The 21,371-nt window shown below is 43.0% G+C and overlaps 1 protein-coding gene across 9 annotated transcripts in view; it reads left to right on the top strand.

Annotated features, from left to right (window-relative positions):
* RRBP1 (ribosome binding protein 1) overlaps positions 1-21,371 on the top strand; it is a 191,877-nt gene that overhangs the window by 71,432 nt on the left and 99,074 nt on the right. For all 9 annotated transcript variants that reach the window (XM_053246948.1, XM_053246950.1, XM_053246947.1 and 6 more), the window contains one exon: positions 14,628-14,746. In XM_053246948.1, the coding sequence (XP_053102923.1) occupies positions 14,628-14,746 (119 nt within the window). The remainder of the gene's footprint in view (positions 1-14,627; positions 14,747-21,371) is intronic.

Here is a 21,371-nt window from a genome sequence, read left to right as displayed (position 1 = left end):
GTGGGCCATTCCACAACCCTAGCTGACTCCACCCCCTCCAGGCAGGGAGAAACAAAAACTGGATCATACAGGAGTTTGCTAGCCCTGGCAAATGCTAGCCTTGGCAAATAACAAACACACAGACTAGGACTTCTCCCTTAAAGAGAAACTAGCTCCTCAAAATCTCCCCTTCTCCTGTTAGTTAGTTTGAAGTGGGAGAAAGGCTAGATGTTGTTTGCTTTAGTAAGCTTGCTCACCTCCTGAAGCTGCTTCTGCTCTTCCTAGAGTAGGCTTCAAATATTTATTCACAAATAAATAGCATAGTACAGAAGGAAATACAAATCAGAGATCTGACAGAATTTGAAATACTAATAACTAAAAATGATAAACACTTACTGGGTTTGATATATGTTGTTAGTGAAATATGACTCAGAATCAGAACAAGTTAAAGACTGTATGATTAAATGGATGCAGAATATGAATAAAACAATTGATATGCAACAATGGGAATATCTACGGAAAGTCAGCATTAAATTTACAGCGAATAGTATGTTAAGAGAAAATTGGTACAAAATGTATTTCTGTTGGTACAGGTGAAACTCGGAAAATTAGAATATCGTGCAAAAGTCAATTAATTTCAGTAATGCAAATTAAAAGGTGAAACTGATATATGAGACAGATGCATTACATGCAAAGTGAGATAAGTCAAGCCTTAATTTGTTATAATTGTCATGATCATGGCATACAGCTCATGAAAACCCCAAATCCACAATCTCAGAAAATTAGAATATTACATGGAACCAAGAAGACAAGGATTGAAGAATAGAACAATATCGGACCTCTGAAAAGTATAAGCATGCATATGTATTCAGTACTTGGTCTGGGCCCCTTCTGCAGCAATTACTGCCTCAATGCGGCGTGGAATGGATGCTATCAGCCTGTGGCACTGATGAGGTATTATGGAAGACCGGGATGCTTCATTAGCGGCCTTCAGCAATTCTGCATTGTTTGGACTCATGTCTCTCATCCTTCTCTTGGCAATGCCCCATAGATTCTCTATGGGGTCAGGTCAGGTGAGTTTGCTGGCCAATCAAGCACAGTACACTGTATACTTTTCAGAGGTCCGATATTGTTCTATTCTTCAATCCTTGTCTTCTTGGTTCCATGTAATATTCTAATTTTCTGAGATTGTGGATTTGGGGTTTTCATGAGCTGTACGCTATGATCATCACAATTATAACAAATTAAGGCTTGACTTATCTCGCTTTGCATGTAATGCGTCTGTCTCATATATCAGTTTCACCTTTTAATTTGCATTACTGAAATTAATGGACTTTTGCACAATATTCTAATTTTCCGAGTTTCACCTGTATATTACTCCAATGATTATTTCAAAGATAGACATTAAGTACCCCAGAAATTGCCGGAAGTGTATGAATCAGCTGGGAACCTTTTATTACATGTGGTGGACATGCACTAAAGCTCAGAAATTTTGGAAGTTAATTCACAATAAGATGCAACAAGTATTAAAAATAGATTTCCATTTTTCTCCAGTGATTTTTATGTTAAATATTACTAAGCCTTATATACCTGTAGGATATACGGAGTTTTCCGTATGTAACAAATAATTGGAACTTTGAGCACCTCCTTGTGAAGTTGTTCCAACCTGCTTCATTCGGTTTATCCCCCACTCCGCTCCCTATAGTGGCAAGAGTTTCTGCAAATTTATCAAATGCCTCTTTAAGATTTTCTACTTTTAAAGCAACAGCTGCAATTTTTGTAAAGACAAGCTCCGCTGTTTTTTGAATTAGAAAACTTTGCTGCACAAGAGGATCAAAGCATTCTAGCTGGGTTGAAACGTTTATTTATTTATTGTTAAATTTATATACTGCCTTTCATTAAAACAATCTCAAGGCAGTTTACAGCAGAATTTAAAAACAAGATTGTAAAAACGACACAATTAAAATATTAAGCTAAAAATATAAAACAAATCTGATTTAAAAATTAAAAACACAAGCATAAAAACAATACAAAATACAAAGTACAAAGAGCAGCAGCAGAGACAATCGTATAAAAGCCTGGGTAAAAAGACAGGATTTGACATGCTTTCTAAAAGCTGTGATGGAGACTGAGGAGCAAATAACCAACCGGAGAACATTCAAGAGTCGGTGGGGGGGGGGGGGCGGGGGGAGAAGGCACTGTCCTGGTTGCACGACAACTGAGCCTTCCTCGTTGTTGGCACCCGGAGCAGAGCCCTCTCGGATGACCTCGTCAAACGAGCAGCAACCCTTGGGAGCAGGCGGTCCCTCAGATATCCAGGGCCTAAATCGTTAAGGGCTTTAAAGGTCAAAACCAGCACCTTGAATTGAACTTGGAAACAAACTGGTAGACAGTGCAGCTCTTTCAAAATGGGTGTGATGTGCTCCCATCGGGCAGCTCCAGATAAATCCCTAGCGGCCGCATTTTGCACTAGCTGCAGTTTCCGGATATTCTTCAAGGGCAGCCCCACGTAGACCGTGTTACAGTAATCCAGCCGTGACGTGACTAAGGCCTGGGTAACTGTGGCCAGATCTGCCTTCTCAAGAAAGGGACGCAGCTGGCGCACTAGCTGAAGCCATGCAAAGGCACCCCTGGTCACCACCTCCACCTGAGCTTCCAAAAGCAGAGCCGGGTCTACTAATACCCCAAGCTGCGTACTTGCTCCTTCAAGGGGAGTGCAACCCCATCCAGAACCCATAAAATCTCCTCATCCTAATTGGCTCTCCTACTGACCAACATTACCACTGTCTTGTCCGGATTCAATTTCAGTTTGTTAGCCCACATCCAGCCCATCACAGACTCCAGCCCCGATTCAGGACATACACCACCTCCCTAGGATCAGGTGACAAGGAGAGATAGAGCTGAGTGTCATTTGCATATTGCTGACAACTCAGTCCGAGTTGCTGGATGATTTCTCCTAGTGGTTTCATGTGGATGTTAAACAGCATGGGGAACAAGACCGAACCCTGCGTGACCCCACAGGCCAATGGCCATGGAGCCAAGCAGTAGTCCCCCAGCACCACCTTCTGGACCCTCCACCCAAGAAAGAACCGGAACCACTGCAATGCAGTGCCTCAATTCCCATACTCGAGAGGTGGTCCAGAAGGATACCATGGTGGATGGTAGTGAAAGCCACCGAGAGGTCCAGTAGAACCAACAGGGAATTAGACTCCCCCTGTCTAATTCCCGGTGTAGGTCTTCTACTAGAGTGACCAAGGCAGACTCAGTCCCATATCCAGGGTGGAAGCCAAATTGAAAAGGGTCCAGCATGGTGTAGTGGTTAGAGTGCTGGACTAGGACCGGGGAGACCCGAGTTCAAATCCCCATTCAGCCATGATACTAGCTGGGTGACTCTGGGCCAGTCACTTCTCTCTCAGCCTAACCTACTTCACAGGGTTGTTGTGAGGAGAAACTCAAGTATATAGTACACCGCTCTGGGCTCCTTGGAGGCAGGGGGGATATAAATGTAGTAGTAGTAGTAGTAGTAGTAGTAATAATCCGTATCATCCAAGACCCTCTGCAGCTGAGATGCCACCACACATTCTATCACCTTGCCCAAAAAGTCTATAGTTGTCCGGGTTGGAGGGATCAAGGGAGAGCTTTTTAAATAATGGTCTTACCATCGCCTCCTTGAGGCACGATGGCATCCTGCCCTCCCTTAATGAGGCATTAATAATCACCTTCAACCACCTACCTGTATGCTCCCTGGCAGCTTTTATTAGTCATGAAGGGCAACGTTCAAGAGCACACGATGTTGCCCGCACACTGCCCAGAATCTTGTCTACATCCTCAGGCCGCACCAACTGAAAAGAATCCAACACAATAGGACCATATGGTATCAGAGGCACATTTGCCAGAACTGCCAAAACTCTGGCATCCAAATCAGCATGGATGCAAGCGACTTTATCTGCAAAGTGACATGCAAACAGATCACAGCATGCTGTAGATTATTCCTTCCACATTACCTGGGGAGATGTGTGCAGCAATGTCTTTGCTACACAAAACAGCTCCGCTGGTCTACACTGAGCAGATGCAATGGAGGTGGGGGAAAAGCAGTTCTTCGCCGCCCCCACCGCCATGGAGTAGTCCCTAAAATGGGCTCTAGCCCATGTTCGGTTGGATTCATCACGACTTTTTCTCCAGCATCGTTCCAGCCATCGCCCAAGTTGTTGCATCGCCCTAAGCTCTGGGGGAAACCATGGAACCAAACGGGCTCCACCAAGATGGAGAGAGCGTTTAGGAGCAACCATGTCAACAGCCCGGGCTGTCTCTCCATACCAGAGATTAACCAGGGCCTCGCTCTGGACTCTGGAAACTCCCCGAGGGCCATCTGAAATCCAAGCGGATCCATAAGCCTCTAGGGGTGGACCATTCTAATCGGTCCAACATCAGAACTATTTGTCTTTTGTGTGAGTTCATCCCCCTGTAATTCTTCTGCCATCAAATAAACATACTCACTAGACTCCAGTAGATCAGTTGTTGGTAATGTTGTCCCCCCCCCCCACACACACCCCGGAACTGCAAATTGATTCCTTGTGGGAAAGGAGCTCATCAGTCTCTCTGGTTTTTCCCCGAAGTTATTCAATTCATCAATTTCAATTCATCAATTTTGCGCTGTTTTGAGGCTTTCCCTTTTTCTGAAGATGCCGTTTTGTCTTCTATGCCGTTTGTCTTCTATGCCGTTTTGTCTTCCCTTTTGTCTTCTGTGCCGTTTATAAGCCATTATTTAGCTTATCTCCCATCTCCTGTCTGTCTGCCGCGATAAACTGTCCAACAAGGAGATAGCAGGAGGAAAAGAAAAATATGACAGGCCAAACAACCCAAAAAATTCCATGATACCAGAAGTGGCACAGGTGCATGCGCACGCTCGTCTGTGAGTGCATGCACCACTTCCAGTATTATGCTGACCAGGGCGGCAAGAGGGTATACAGCTGCCCTGCACCAGCAGTTTTTGCAGCAGCGCCAGTTCATGCACATCCCTAGTCTAAGGGCACAGCCACCTTGTTGAAGCTAAGCAGGACTTGGTGTGGTCAGTATCTGAATGGGAAACACATGTATGCCAACTTTGGGGATGGGGCCATAGCACAGTACACCAACAACAACTGTCTTTTGCTAGGTATGGTTTAATCAATATGGGTTTAGGCACCTTCTGTACTGCAGCTTATACAAACATTCCCTTAATTCCCTTTGACATTTCTCTTCCCATTGACACTTCCAAGGTAATTTCCCCATAAACATTTCCACTCTTCCTTGAAAATTTACATTTGCAGTGTTGGAAGTGAAGGACACTGTCTCTTGTCTCAAAGACAGTGGAGGACAGACTAGTGAGTCAAAGGGCTAGAGGGTCAAGACATTGGTCATCCCTTCTCTACTGCTCTAACACTATCCCTTTGGAATGTAGATTGCTACTCTTAGGGACTAACTTCCTTCCTTCCTTCCTGCTTTGCACTTCCTCTCTCCGTTTTCTCTTCCTGTTCCTTCTACCTTGCAACATGCAAGCTCCTCTCCCTGCACCATGTGTGCAGAGATGCAGAATCCATCTGCATCCAGCTAGATAGATAGATTAGAGATCCTAACTCCTCACTTTCCTATCTAGAATGGAGTTCTCTAATAAATACACTTTATATTGATTTGAAACTATGAACTGGCTCCAAATCACTTTATTCTCAGCATACATGCATGCCTAACTAAATTCCGCTGTGTTGTGCCTCTGTGCACTCTGCTATAATGGAAAAGGGTTTCTCCTACCAGAGAGAATTCCCAACATGCAGCTCCTGATCCAATTTACTTTTATAGTTAGGTAGTACCAGGTGGTTATTCTACCACACTTCTGTCATCAGCAAATACTGTTTCAGTTTTTTCTCTAAGCTGCCCCTGTTTCTGTATTAATGTGGATAATATCTTTCTAATTTAGAAATATTAATCAATGGCTGACATTCTGTGCAGTGAAATGCAAATTATACAGCTGCTGTGGGCTTTTCAAGCAACGCCCATGGTGTTGTGGTACATGTAGGTGTGCTGCTAGTTAAAATTGCATAACTGCAGTTGTGCAGTGCTATGTCCATAGTTTCCATTGAATGTAACACTGTGCAACAGAGAGTGTGAAATGTACAGTGAGGGAAATAAGTATTTGATCCCCTGCTGATTTTGTCCGTTTGCCCTCTGACACAGAAATGACCAGGCTATAATTGGAATGGTAGGTTTATTGTAGCTGTGAGAGACAGAATAACAACAAACAAACCCTCAAAAGCCCCGTGCCCAAAAGTCAGCGATGGATTTGCATTGTAGTGAGGGAAATAAGTATTCAATCCCCTATCAACCAGCAAGATTTCAGGCTCCCAGGTGTCTTTTCACTATATGCAGGTAACGAGCTGAGATGAGGAACACCCTCTGTAAGGGAGTGCTCCTAATCCCAGCTTGTTACAGTACCTGTATAAAAGACACCTGTCCATAGAAGCAAGCAATCACTCAGCTTCCAAACTCACCACCATGCCCAAGACCAAAGAGCTGTCGAAGGATGTCAGGGACAAGGTTGTAGACTTGCACAAGGCTGGACTGGGCTACAAGACTATCGCCAAGCAGCTTGGTGAGAAGGTGACTACAGTTGGCACGATAACTCGCAAATGGAAGAAACACAAAATAACTGTCAATCTCCCTCGGTCTGGGGCTCCATGCAAGATCTCACCTCGTGGAGTTGCAATGATCATGAGAACGGTGACAAAGCAGCCCAGAACTACACAGGGGGAACTTGTCAATGATCTCAGGGCAGCTGGAACCATAGTCACCAAGAAAACAATTGGTAACACACTACGCCGTGAAGGACTGAAATCTTGCAGTGCCTGCAAGGTCCCCCTGCTCAAGGCAGCACATGTACAGGCCCATCTGCAGTTTGCCAATGCACATCTGAATGATCCAGAGGAGAACTGGGCGAAAGTGTTGTGGTCAGATGAGACCAAAATCGAGCTCTTTGGCATCAACTCAACTCGCCGTGTGTAGAGGAGGAGGAATGCTGCCTATGAACCCAAGAACACCATCCCCACCGTCAAACATGGAGGTGGACACATTATGCTTTGGGGGTGTTTTTCTGCTAAGGGGACAGGACACCTTCACCGCATCGAAGGGACGATGGATGGGACCATGTACCGTCAGATCTTGGTTGAGCACCTCCTTCCCTCAGCCAGGGCATTGAGAATGGGTCGTGGATGGGTATTCCAGCATGACAATGACCCAAAACACACAGCCAAGGCAACAAAGGAGTGGCTCAAGAAGAAGCACATGAAGGTCCTGGAGTGGCCCAGCCAGTCTCCAGACCTTAATCCCATAGAAAATCTGTGGAGGGAGCTGAAGGTTCGGGTTGCCAAACAGCAGCCTCGAAACCTTTCTGACTTGGAGAGGATCTGCAAAGAGGAGTGGGACAACATCCCTCCTGGGTTGTGTGCAAACCTGGTGGCCAACTACAAGAAACGTCTGACCTCTGTGATTGCCAACAAGGGTTTTGCCACCAAGTACTAAGACATCTTTTGTGAAGGGATCGAATACTTATTTCCCTCACTACAATGCAAATCCATCGCTGACTTTTGGGCACTGGGCTTTTGAGGGTTTGTTTGTTGTTATTCTGTCTCTCACAGCTACAATAAACCTACCATTCCAATTATAGCCTGGTCATTTCTGTGTCAGAGGGCAAATGGACAAAATCAGCAGGGGATCAAATACTTATTTCCCTCACTGTATCAGTTCTCCAGGTCTGTCTCACAACACTGTGGGTGTGTTTTTGGTATGTGCACAGCAGTGCAAGAGGGCCCATACCACCCATGTTTTTCCTTAAGTGGGGCAGCGGGGAAATGCTTGACTAACAAGCAGAAGGTTGCCAGTTCAAATCACCGTTGGTACTATATTGGGCAGCAGCAAAATAGGAAGATGCTGAAAGGCATCTTCTCATACTGCACGTGAGATGGCAATGGTAAACCCCTCCTGTATTCTACCAAAGAAAACTACAGGGCTCTGTGGCCGCCAAGAGTCGAAATTGATTTGACAGCACACTTTACCTTTACCTTTACCTGTCTCCTTGCATTAAATTTATTATTTCCTGATATAATCTTATACCATCTTTTTTCAATATCCGTATAACCTGATACATGTAAAATTTAACCCATTTGGAAATGTCACCTAAGACTGTTACTTCTGGAGATTGTTCGCTCCAGAATACAGATGTAAATAGGAAAACGATGAATATTTATACACCGGCCAGGGCTTTGACTTTAAGTTGGCACCATATTTTCATAGAATCAGCCATTAAACAATTGGCTGACAATTTATCTTTCCATCCTCTGTTTCAGTACCACAACAAAGTAGAGAGCTTAACTTCTTCGTGGTCTTCATGTATCATACTTGGGTATGTGCCTGCGCAGAGCCACGAATCAGAACCTTCCAAAGCTTCACTTTATAAGGAAAAAAGAACAGGAAAACAATCCCTCTAGTGGACAGCCTACCTCCTGTTGATGGAACTGCCTCAAGGGTGATTGGTCAACACCCCCAGTTCGGGCGAATGAGGAATTTCGCTCAAAAGGAGACAGTTCCAAGCAGTTTTAATTTGTGCAAGCATCTGAACTCAAGAAAACCAGCTTGAGAGATAGACTTTAATTAACAGAAAGGATTTTATTGAAAGAAAAGTAATAAAAGCAGTCCAAATGCAAAAGCTATGGACGGTCCAAACATAAGAGTAATACAAATATGTTTTAAAATAGGCTATTGTAAGGCATATTTAGCTTAAAGTTCCAGATTGTGTAAAATCCCAGGTGGGCATGAGGCTAAGATTGGGGAAGGGGGAAGTTTGAATTGAAGTGATTGATTGAGAGCCAGACAACCACTATACTGTACCTGCCTCTATGCAAGGGGGATTCTTTGAAGTCTTGCTGAAGTTTTTGTTGCAGTGGAATCCCAAGTGAGAGGCACGAGGGAACACACTTGTTGCAATGTTCTGCAGTTGGAGTCTCCAGTGATACACAGGAGAGCATACTGGGTCATGGAGTTAGGGATACTTCTATCGCAAAACGTGCCTTGGAGGCATATTTCTTTTGTCATACTTTGCTGTACAGAAAAGCCTGGACGGCTGGCATGGAATGCATTGTGTTTGACCATCCTTCCTGGGTAGGATGGGGTGTCAATAGCCTGTTGTATGCATTTATTGTAATGAAAACTGGAGTATGCAGGTGTGTCAAAAGAGTATCCTGTGCTGGGACTGACTCTCCCAATAATTCTATCAAAGGTTTTGATAGGCACACTTTCAAAGTTACGTCATTGACTCATCCCTTTTGTGATGGAGATTGCTGCTGCACTTGTCTTATCTGCTTTCCCTTCCTAGCCTAATTGCTTCTTTAGCAACAGATGTTATCTCTCTTATGAGAGGAGTTTTAGAGTTCATTCTAAGTCCAAAATGACTTTGGATGCCAGATGACTTGCAATAGCTAGTTCTGGAAGCCGCTTAGCCAGGCTTCCACATAAGGAGAGCTAATTCCCTTTGCAATTTGTGTTACTTACAGCCCAAATCTAAGGGCGACCAGTCCACTGCCAACTAAGCAACTTGTCCCCATGTATAGCATAAACTGGGAACTCACATTGTGGTACAGCTCCTGAGCACAGCAAAAGTGCAATGCCGCTAAGCATTAAACATACCACTATAAACAGGGAGGCTTCTGGGAGTCGAGTAGAATAAGCTCAGCTAGTAACACTCCCTACCTCAGTCTTTCATCGACCACCATTCAAGCAGGTCTTCAGAATTTTTCCTCTGCTTTATCTATTATGAAAACAATAAGTTATACATCTGTTTGCTCCTTATCCTTTATTATTGACTCTCACTTTCTGTTGTTTGGTTATAGTTTCTTCTACCTTTTGAAGTAGCATTTTTGTTTGTTTATTTATGTTTGTATGCCGCCTGATATATCTAGGCATGGGGAGTGCGGATCTAAAATCCCTACACCCAGCGGGCAAATGAAGTGCCTATTGTGTTTGCAGAAAACCCATCAAGCAGATTTATGCAAGATCTGCCTTAGATTCACCAAGCAAGCCTAGTGAGATAGTGTCCCAATTGGGAGCGTTATTATGGGAGAAGGTCCTTCAAGTGAGCATGTCTGCAGCAAGTACAAAGCCCTTGAGTTCTGTGGAAACTGTTGAAAAGCCAATATCTACTGACAGAACTGAATTTACAATAAACATGCAGATCAATCCAGGCACTATACCCACGCCCTCAAGCCCTGCTCTGTCTGAGGCACTAGAGCTACCCATGATGCCTGACCCGTGCCCATTGCAGCCAATCCCAACACAGCTTGCTTAAGTAATGGGCCCAAGAGAGACATTACAGCTCCAATAGCACTCTCTGCTCCCTTCAGCACCGACTCTTCTAAACGCACCCCCTCCATTACATGTGGTTTCCACATCATTGAACTCTACCAGATTGCCAAAACTGAGTAAAACCTCCGCCTCGGTTCTGGAGGGAGCAGTTAAGGAGCGTCCTAAAGTGATATCATGCAATAAGCCCAAGCTGCAGTTGGGTTCGTGCACATCCCTGAAATTCCAAGAGGGAATTTCAGACTCAAAAGCTCTGATTGTGCCAAAGGAAGCAACTAGCCCCTCAGGGGAAAAATTGGCCAAAGACATGTTAGACAAGACCCCTTCAGAGGATTCAAAAATATTTACAGAACTACACATGGCATCTTGCTTAGGTATGAAAATACACCAACAAGTACACCCTGGAAGACCCAGTCTTTGGGCTTATTCAATCAGAACGCTGTGGCCTTATCTCTTGTCCCAACATTGTCTTATATTCTTAAGGGAATGGGAAAAAACAGCCTTCATGCCCCTGACGTCAAAGAAACTAGAAAGTATGTAACATAGGAAGCTGCCATATACTGAGTCAGACCATTGGTCCATCTAGCTCAGTATTGTCTACCCGGACTGGCAGCAGCTTCTCCAAGGTTGCAGGCAGGAATCTCTCTCAGCCCTATCTTGGAGATGCCAGAGAGGGAACTTGGAAGCTAGATGCTCTTCCCAGAGCGACTCCATCCCCTGAGGGGAATATCTTACAGTGCTCACACATCAAGTCTCCCATTCATATGCAACCAGGGTGGACTCTGCTTAGCTTAGGGAACAAGTCATGCTTGCTACCACAAGACCAGCTCTCCTCTAAAATACAGTACAGCAAACTGACTTTCAATACCTTACCAAACATCCCAAACCTAATCCAATGGTTGTGGAATTAACACAGTCAACGGCTTCTGGCAATTCCTGCAAATAAAGAAAGGAATAAATTAGATGGAATAGGCAAGACTCCATGGCAGGTATCCTGCTAAGAGTGGCCAACTACCAAGCCTGTTGGGCAAGATACCAACACTTTATTTGGGGAAAACTAGCCCCTTTCTTAGGCAGACTTTAACACGAACAAAGAAATGCAGCACAGATCCTCCTATAAGAGGGCTTTTGAGTAGGGAGGAGGGTGAAATGCAACAACCTGTTGGAGGGAGCCCCCTTTCACCAATCCCCCCTCCCTTGCCAGAACCACAGGCACTTCAAGAAAAGTTTGGGGAGTACACTTCAGAGACATGACAGCAGTGGGAACCTGTTCACACAAGGAGACCCACAGGTACATACACTTCCTAGAGTTATTATCCATCTTCCGAGCCCTAACTGACAATACAACAGCAAGGTCGTACCTGAATTGATAGGGAGGCACAGGATCATGCCAACTATCTTGACTGGTGCTACAGACCATGACAACTATCATTCCGGGTGCTACAGATTTCATCCCAGTGCATACACTGGGATTTGGCTGATCGCAATTGAAATTGAAGAGCAATGCAACACTCTAGCAGATGCACTTAGCTGAAAACACTGCCTCTCTTACTAATGGTCCCTAGACCAGAAGACTTTACAAGCTGTCTTTTGCAGGAGGGGGAAACCCACATTAGACCTGTTTGCAACTTGGGACAACACAAAATGTGTGCAGTTGTGCAGCAGAGTGGGCAGAGACCCTAGATCCCTAGGCAACGCTTGCCTGAGGCGCTGGAGTCATCAACTACTGTACATTTTCCCACCAGTCCCATTGATCCTGAAAATGATTCAGAAACTGAAATAGGACAATGTGCAGGCCCCTCCTGGTCACCGCATGGTGGCTACAACAACCCTGGTTCACCAGTCTTCTACACCTGTCCAAAAACACTTCCATCTTCTCAGATCCCCATGGCTTCTAACCCAAGACGAGGGCAGGAGACTCCATCCTGAACTGGACTTGCTTTGATTGACGATCTGGAGGACAGAAGGAGCAACTGATTCAGTGGAAGCATAAAGACAATATTGGAAGCCTCCAAAAAGGCTAAAAAAGGCTACTAAAAAGGCTTTTTAAAGGCTGCTAAAAAAAAGCTATGCAATGAAATGGAAAAAAATTGTAACTTATGCCACATGCCTATCCCTGTAGTGCTTGACTACCTTTTGTATCTAAAGGAAACCGGTCTAGCACACTCATCTGCTCGGGTTCATTTAGCAGCTGTTGCAGCAAATAATACAGTTACGGGTCTGTTCTGTGATGCTACAGTTAAACAGTTTTTGAAAGGATTGTTACGTGTCCCGAAGTTATTGCCTTCATGGGACTTACAGGTTGTGCTTACTCAGTTAAACACCCCTCTGAACCATTAGCCTCATGCTAAGCTATTCATCCACCAAATGATATTCCTTGTGGTGATTACCTCAGCCAAGAGGGTGAGCGAACTCAAGGCCCTGACATTAGTTTCCTACCCAAGGTCGTCTCGCGCATCCATCTGGCTCAAGACATGTGCTTACCAGCTTTCTACCCAGACCCCATGTCGCTCATGGGATATAGCCTACTATTCCCTGGATGTCAGGAGGGCCCTAGCTTTCTATCTCAAAAGAACCAAACATAAAACTCACTTCTTGTTCAAGGGCTTGCAATTTCTGCTTTGAAGATTGTGGTTTGGATCAAGGAAACCATTGCCCTCACTTTCCAGCTGGCCAAACAGACTTTAGCTAGCCCAGTTCGGGTTCACTCAACCAGAGCAGTAGCCATGTCTATGGCCTTTTGGAGTGGGATTGCTCTGGATGATATCTGCAAAGCAGTGACTGGGTCACAATTGTCTACATTTATTCAACACTACGCCCTGGATGTCAAGTCTTGATCACAGGCCTCATTTGGTTCCAGGGTTCTCCACTCGGTTTGCCAATAAGGCTGCTCCCGCTGTCCAAGTAAGACCAGCCTCACACTATCCTAAGTGTGATGCACAGAGACCACAAAGGAGGACAGGTTTCTCACCTATAACCATAGTTCTTCAAGTGGCCTTCTGTGCTTTTACACTTCCCTGCCGACCTCCTCGCTGCAGCCTTACTTTAAAATTCCAAACTTGGTTTCAGCAGTCTCCTAGACTGAAGTAGGGAGTTAGGCAGGATTGTTTTCCTGCTCTTTCCCCCATAAGGTGAAGCTCTGGAAGATTCCAATTCATGGCTCTGCGCAGGCGCATACCCAAGTTTGAATGCACAGAAGACCACTTGAAAAACTATGGTTATAAGTAAGAAACCTGTCCTTAGAACTTCCTTTCTTCTGCTTACAATAGCTCATCTGGCAAAATCTATTTTGATAGAAGGGCCAACTTCGAGGCTTTATAGTAGAATTCCAGAGATGGGAATCCAAATCCTCCATCCCTTTTATGCTTGAACATCTCAGCTTTAGCTACTAAGGGTGATTGCCCTTCCCAGACAAATTTCAATAAAATATTTTGCCATTTCCATTGATCCAATTCCTTCAGAATCTCAGCCGTAACTTTGCTATAATTTTGAGCATTTACTGTTTCTGGATCTTTCTAGAGTAGTATGCCAAAATATCTTATAGATTTCATTTATTTGAATTTGGTAATTCTGTCCTTATTGATATTAATATCCATCCATTCCAGTGTGTTATAATTGATATTATACCCCAAGATAATTGCAAAATATGTCAATATTTTAAATAGTATTGTTTTTAAAACTGGTTTTAATTAGGTTCAGGGAATTTTAGCTAAGTTTTTTAACCAGTGTTTACCAGTCAGTGTAGACCAGGGATTCTCAAACTTGGGTCCTTAGGTGTTATTGGACTTCAACTCCCATAATCCCCAACCAAAGGCCACTGAGGCTGGGGATTATGGGAGTTGAAGTCCAATAACACCTGAGGACCCAAGTTTGAGAATCCCTGGTGTAGACAGTCCTGTGCTACTCAAAAACTCATCTAAAGCAGCTTTATATTTTCACACAAACATGCTCTGAATATATCCTGCGGAGGTTCCCTACTGGTAACAATTGTGACAGGTAACTATGGTCTGTCTTACAAGCTGTGTGTGTGGTGAAGTATTCACAGCTGCTTCTTCATGAGCTCAATCTGGTCCCAAACTACAGTACTCAGTTTGCTTCCTTGCCATGCCAGTTGGCTATGAGTGGGAAAGCTGAGTGTGAAATGAAAAGAGAGACCTGTTACTTCAAGTAAAAGGAATGTACTGTCTACATAGGACACACACCCCATTGCCGGCTATTATGTGGAGAAACAACATAATTCTAATGTTCTTCTTTATCAATTTCAGATTCGAATTCTACAAGAACAGCTGGAGAATGGCCCTAATACCCAACTTGCTCGCTTGCAGCAAGAAAATTCCATTCTTAGAGATGCTTTAAACCAAGCCACAAGCCAGACTGAGAGCAGGTAAGTTGGAAAGTGTTTTAGTTAATGTAAAGCATGAAATGACAGAAACACATTTTCTAAGGCTAGAGACGTAATTTTGACTAAAATCCTTTTAGGATTCTAACAGCTAAAGATTGCTTTTGTGGAAAATCCTCTCCAGTGTGAATTTTACTCTGAGAACATTCTGCTAATAGGCAAGTCCTGTCCACACAAAGATTTTCCAGTCTCTTCTATGAAAGGGAAAGGCCTGGACATTTTCCCATTGTGCATATGAGTGTTTACTTCCTTCTCTCTTTTATATAAGTCACACGTGTATACACACACACACAGAGTTGCAGTCTGTCCCAACCCCCATTAGGAGTCCAGGGCTCCAGCCAGTCTGCAACAAGAGCCTTGCAGTAGGAAGGAGTTTTGGCAGGTGGAAGAGGAAAACATTTTTCTTCTCCATTTGTTTGAGGTCTTCCCCTGCTTTTCTACAGGGTGTGTTGGGATTGGCTACTTTCAGAACAGTGAATCTGAAGAATGGGAAAAGGTGTTTGTTGTATTCTATCCAGTAATCTTTTGTATTTAGTTGTTTGGACACTTGTCCCAGTGGGAATCCTGCAGAAATGTTGGGGAGGAATGAGAAAGAAGCAAGTTGTTCTTGTAAGAACTAATCTGCCTACTTTCCTTTCACTATCTCTACAATTTGACTAAATTTGGTTCAAATCGAGGTCCACAAGTTAGGTCTCTTACACCTCAAATGTTCACACATCTGACATCTTGGATCGGGGTGGGTGACATAATCATAAACTACACCACCGGGGAATCCCTATGTGTCCCTACAGCTATAACAAATTTGGTTCCAATCAGTCAAGCAGTTCACAAGTTAGCCCACTTACACCTCAAAAGTCACACGACCGCCATCTTAAATCAGGGTGGATGACATCATCACGTTGAGGTGTCCCTGTGTGTCACTCACTACAACTGTACCTAATTTGGTTCAAATTGGTTAGACAGTCCACAAGTTAGCCCACTTGCGCCTTAAATATTCTCGTATCCGCCATCTTGAATTGGAGTGGATGACATCATCACAGACTACACCATTGCAGTGTCACTCACTGCAACTGTATCTCATTTTGTTCAAATGGGTTAGACATTTCACAAGTTAGCCCACTTGCGCCTCAAATGTTTATGTGTCCACTATCTTGAATCATGATGAATGACATCATCACTAACTAAGCTATTAAGATGTCCATATGTGTCCCTACAACTGTACAGGCATAGTGAAATTCACACACACACACACACACACACACACGGAATGACTGGTAATCTCACAAGTAGGCTAAAAAGAGAGGGGAAGAATGGAGTTGTTGCTGAATAAATCTTTAGTTAAATCTACATAAAATTTCTTTGTGTGTATGAAGGAAGCAGCTATAAAACAGCTTCTTTTTCCTCCTTTCCTTTCTGCTGAAAAATCTATATATAGTGCAGGAAAGGGGTTTTTTAAACTTTCACAACATGCAAACCCTAGCCCCAGTCTCTCTCTCCAGGATACTCTTTCTTATAGCAATAGCAAGCCAATTCCTTCTCCCCCCACCTCCTATTTTCCTTTTAAAAAGAAAAGACAATTTATAATCTGCCTCAAGAACTCTCAACATTTCATAGGTCCTAGAAGATAACGGTGCCCTTTGGTTTTTGTCTTAAGATATATATTTTGTGTATAAAATTATCAGCTGCTGTCCCAAGCTTCAAAGTGCTGATGCTGGGAAGAATGCTGAAGACTTTCTAATGAATGCAGCATGGGTCCACGTGTGGGGTGATTTTTGATGAGCTCATCTTCACCCTGGAAGTGCTCTGTGCCATGTAAAAACATGTCTTCGAGGGCTCTGCAATCCTCAGGGACATATTTTTGCATAGCACGGACCATTTGTGGAGGAAGAGGAAGTTGTCAAAAATCACAATCCCTCCACTGTGATTGCTAGAGCTTTATTAGTAGAACACAGCAGCAGCACTGGTGCTTCTCCCCTAGCATCAGTGCTTGGTACCTCAGGATATCAGCCATCTGCCTCTGTATACTTGAAGATGCCACCAAGTTTATAGAAACAACCACCTTATTTTTGGGTAGTCCTTTTTTAAAAAAAATTGAAACGGATCTGAACACCTGAGTTTGCTGTTATAGATATATTATCACAATTGCCACATATCACAGATGTGATATTTTCACATTTGTATCCTTCTCTTCCTCAAAGGAGTTCAGAGTGGCATACATGGGATCTCATTTTATTTTTGTAATAACTGTTACACACTTGCTCACATATGCGTACACTACCCATGTGTGTGTCCATGCTTTAGGACAAACTGGGGAAATTGGCTCAAAAACAAAATCTGCAAGTGTGCATTACAAATTGATGTAATATGGACACAGGCAAATGCCAACATTAGGGTAACAGAGAGAAGTAATAGACTCCAAGATAAAGCTTTTGAAAACAAAGAAATTAAATTTATTGACAAAGCAGAGACACAGTACAAGTGATATTTGGCAGTCTTCATACTGTCACAGTTGCACAGTTAACCTTTATACAGTCGAAGGGAGAACTGAAGGGAGAAGGATCTACTACCTTAACCCCTATGAAGGGATAGAAACCTAAAAAAATCGAGGACTATTTGCCACTGAAGAAGACTGTATAAAGGTCCAAATGCATCTGGAAAAAGGCACAAGAGAAATTCTATATTCTACCTTTCATTTGAGTACCCCTGCAGAGAGGAGGTATTCAAAGAGGTACTCAAAGGAGCAAAGAGGCACCTTTTAAAAGTGGTGATTCTCTTTATTTAGCAGGGGTAGAGCAACTGACCCTATCCAACCCCGGCACAGCATCCCTCCAGTGGCTGTTGTTGGTGTCTTTCTTTCTGGGTTTTTTTTTTAGACTGTGAGCCCTTTGGGGACAGGCAGCTATTTAATTAATTAATTTATGTATGTAAACCGCTTTGGGAACTTTGGCTGAAAAACAGTATTCGTATACATACTCGTTGTATTTGTATACTGCACTGTCAATCATATGGTGATACTCATCCATTTTTCTCTCACAAGTTAAGAGCATGATACTTTAGAGATGAATCAGTGGAGACATTCTTGGACTTAACTTTCTCAACCAGTTACATAGTGGACATTTCTGTGATAAATGTCATTAATCATTAGTCAATTTTAATGGATTTAATTTTATCATGTGGCTACATTGTCTTGATTTGGAAGAACTATATTAGCATACCTTTTCATTGTATGACTTAAAGTTTTATCAAATTGAACATTAGTATTAAATTCAGGGATGTATCTAGGGTAGGGCAGGCAGGGCACGTGCCCCGGGCACCACTTGAAGGGGGTGCCATTTTTTTAAATGAAATTTTTTTTAAATGGCTGCCAAAAACAAAATGGCCATCACACATGCTCAGATGGCCTCTGCAAGGCCCTAGGTCATGCCAGGCCTTGTGGAGGCCATTTGAGCATGCGCAGTGGCCATTTTGTTTTTGGCGGCCATTTAAAAAAAATTATTTTTAAAAATGGCTGCTGCACATGCTCAAATGGTCCCTGCGAGGCCCTAGGCTTTGCCAGGCCTCGCAGAGGCCATTTGAGCATGCGTGGCAGCCTCCAAAATGGCTACCACACCAATCTTTGCAGGCCCAAACAGGCCCAAAAATCAGCTTGGGATGGGTTGCAGTGGTAAATTAAGAGGCTAACGGGAACCTTTGCAGACCCCCCCCCCCCCAGCCTTTAGGAAGCCCCCAAAGGGGCTACAGGTTAAAAAAAATTAATTAAATATAATAAAAGTCACTGTACACATATTCAGTTTGGCACTATGTACAGAGAATCAGGGCTTGTGAATACTGAGCTGAAGCTTATGAGCTAGGATTGTATTCATTTGCTCTTACTTTGCTTCTTGTGATAAGTGAGTTAAATGTGATGTCTTAATAATATGGCTACTAATGCTGAGTTTGTCTTTGAATCAGTGTGAAATCCTTAGTATTAAGGCCCACTGGGAGTTTCTTGCTCTCATTCTCTCATTTTAACTGTCTTTCTGAAACACTAGAATATATTCCAAGCAGTGACACAGTTTATTCTGCATATCCTTTAATTATTTTCAGAGTATCTGGGGAAAGTCAAATTCTCCATTTATTTTTAAAACTTATGTAATAGTGATGCTACAATGCATAGTAGAGAATTAGACAGGCAGTTCTGTTTAGTTTTCCAAGTACACCTCCACATAATATTTGGGTATTTCATGAGCCCCAGCATACTGAAATTTGTCATTTTCCAGCATTTATTGGTCTGGCTACGTCCACTGCTAAATAGTTTTTGAAATATTAAAAGATTAACGAGCTTGACTTGTATGTTTGAGCTGATATTATGGTAAAGTAATCTGAAAGATGGGTGTCAGATGTTTGGACAGGGGCACAATTTCAGTGATTGCTCTAGACACTATTTCCCCTAGATACGCCTCTGATTAGATTATTGGATTCTTTTTTGTATTGCAACTAAGGTGTGTGGTACCTTGCGTGCCCAATAGTAGCAGAGGGGAGCATTGGAGTTCCCAGGCTCTTCTGCATTTAAGCTCTCACAAGGAATATTTTTTCTCTTCACACCATCTCACCAGATTAACTTTATTTATGTTGCAATATCTAGCTGCCATCTCTGCTACTAAGAATCTTCTTTAAAAGGCTTCAACCTTTTTACTGGAATTTCAGGCAGCAAGATGCTTCTTTGAATTGCCATTTCACCACCACTTTAAACTGAACACTTTTAAAGGAATTTCCCCCCTCAGGATCTTTCTTCTTTTGAATACCCTGAGTCTTCTAACTAAAGAACTTATTTCCTCTTAACACCCCAACTTACTCCCACTCAGAAACTTGTTCCAGTTGCAGTTGCCACCACATGTGAGGATCCACCCTACATCAGAGTACCTTTTCACTGCCTCCACCCAGTTCTGTATAGCAGAAGTTGAGACAAAGCCACTTTCTCCTCTTTGCTTTCTTTCTTTCGATGGTGTGGGAGAGGAAATAAATGAAATTGTTAAAAACTAACAACAGGATTTTATTTTATGATAGTTCTCTAGCATGGTGATTACAAATTCAAGGTGTTAAAAAGTGTAAAGGTTACCAGTTCAAGAAGTTTAAAAATGCAGTGGTTACAAACAGATGAAACACCTTACACAGTTGTTGACAGACTTTCTCCACACTGGAGTTTAAGTATCTTGCTTGTTTCAGAGTTACTGCACAACTTTCCCCCTGAGATCTGTTGGGGTTTTTCCCTGAACAGGTAATTCTCCTTGTTCAGATACCCTAACTCAGGGTTCCTTAACCTTGGACACCCAGATGTTGTTGGACTACAACTCCCATCATCCTCAGCCACAAAGGCCATTTCTGGGGATGATGGGAGTTGTAGTCCAACAACACCTGGGGGCCCAAGGTTCATCAAGGCCACAGATCACCTTTCCCTTTTTTTATTCACCAACAAACAGTCCTCAACTGACTTTAACTGTCTCTCTGGATCTGTCTGCCCCCACCTGCATTCTAAGAAGAGTTTCCTAGTCTCTCCTGTAGGGATCTCTCCAGTCCTGCTGCCAGTCATCCTCCTGCATAGACTTAAAACAACTGGGTGCTTTCCAGATAGCAAAGTGGTGTAAGCAGTGATGTATTGGCGGGATCGTAGTCAACCCATAAATAAAGGGTATAAGCTGTTAGTTGCAATCGTTCATGATAAAGCTGTGGCCATCCATTACAACGTGTTTTCCAAGCAAGTTATATTCCTCTTATGATATACTCTCCGTGCCCTCCTCCTGCCCCATTTTGGGCCAATAGGGTCACAAATTCTCATTCACATTTGCAAATGATGTGAGGAGGGTTTAATTTTTATTTTATTTTCTCGGTGTCTTTACACAAAGCCACCTGCAGGAGGAGCACCATAGCTACTGAGACCTGAGCACAAAAGCATTGATTGAAAATGGAAATCTCATTTAGAGAGATGAGTGGAATCAAAAGGAAATTAAGAAACTCATTGAAAAGAAGGAAATTTGGCATACTATTGTTAATGTTGGCAACTATGTGCAATTTTAGAGGCTGAAAGAGGAATTGAAGAGCACAGCACCAGAGAAAGAATATACTCACAGAAAACTAGAAAGAAATATAATCAAAAGAGACTTAAGATCAGCAGAGATGGAGAAGAGTGAAAAGCAAATTAAAATTATTTTTTAGATTAGATTGTATCATTGCACAAGAGCCCTCATACTGTGTGGGAGGAGGCAATGGTAAACCGCTCCTGTTTTGTTGGCTCTGTGGTCACCAGGAGTCGACACCGACTCGATGGCACGATCTTTCCTTTGCTTTCCTTAGAAGCTGAGAGGAAATCCAGATACTAACACAATGTCAAATTGCACCATGGGAACAGTGGAACAGCTCTCCTAAAATGGTAAAATACAGCTATTTTTCTGAAATGTAAAGATAAAACCCAAAATAAGGCTGTTGATATGTGAACGACAGCTTGCTGTCAGCACAGTGTCAAAACACACTTTGTATGGAAGTACACTTTACTTATACGTAGCCAAGGCATTTTAAAGTATAATCTGGAAAGCGCCCTCATTATATTCCATTCTATAAATTAACTATTACACAG

The sequence above is a fragment of the Hemicordylus capensis genome, chromosome 4 (genome assembly GCF_027244095.1).
Source record: "Hemicordylus capensis ecotype Gifberg chromosome 4, rHemCap1.1.pri, whole genome shotgun sequence".
NCBI classification, from domain to species: domain Eukaryota; kingdom Metazoa; phylum Chordata; class Lepidosauria; order Squamata; family Cordylidae; genus Hemicordylus; species Hemicordylus capensis.
Note: the sequence above shows the minus strand (reverse complement) of the source record. Positions and strands in the feature narration are given on the sequence as shown.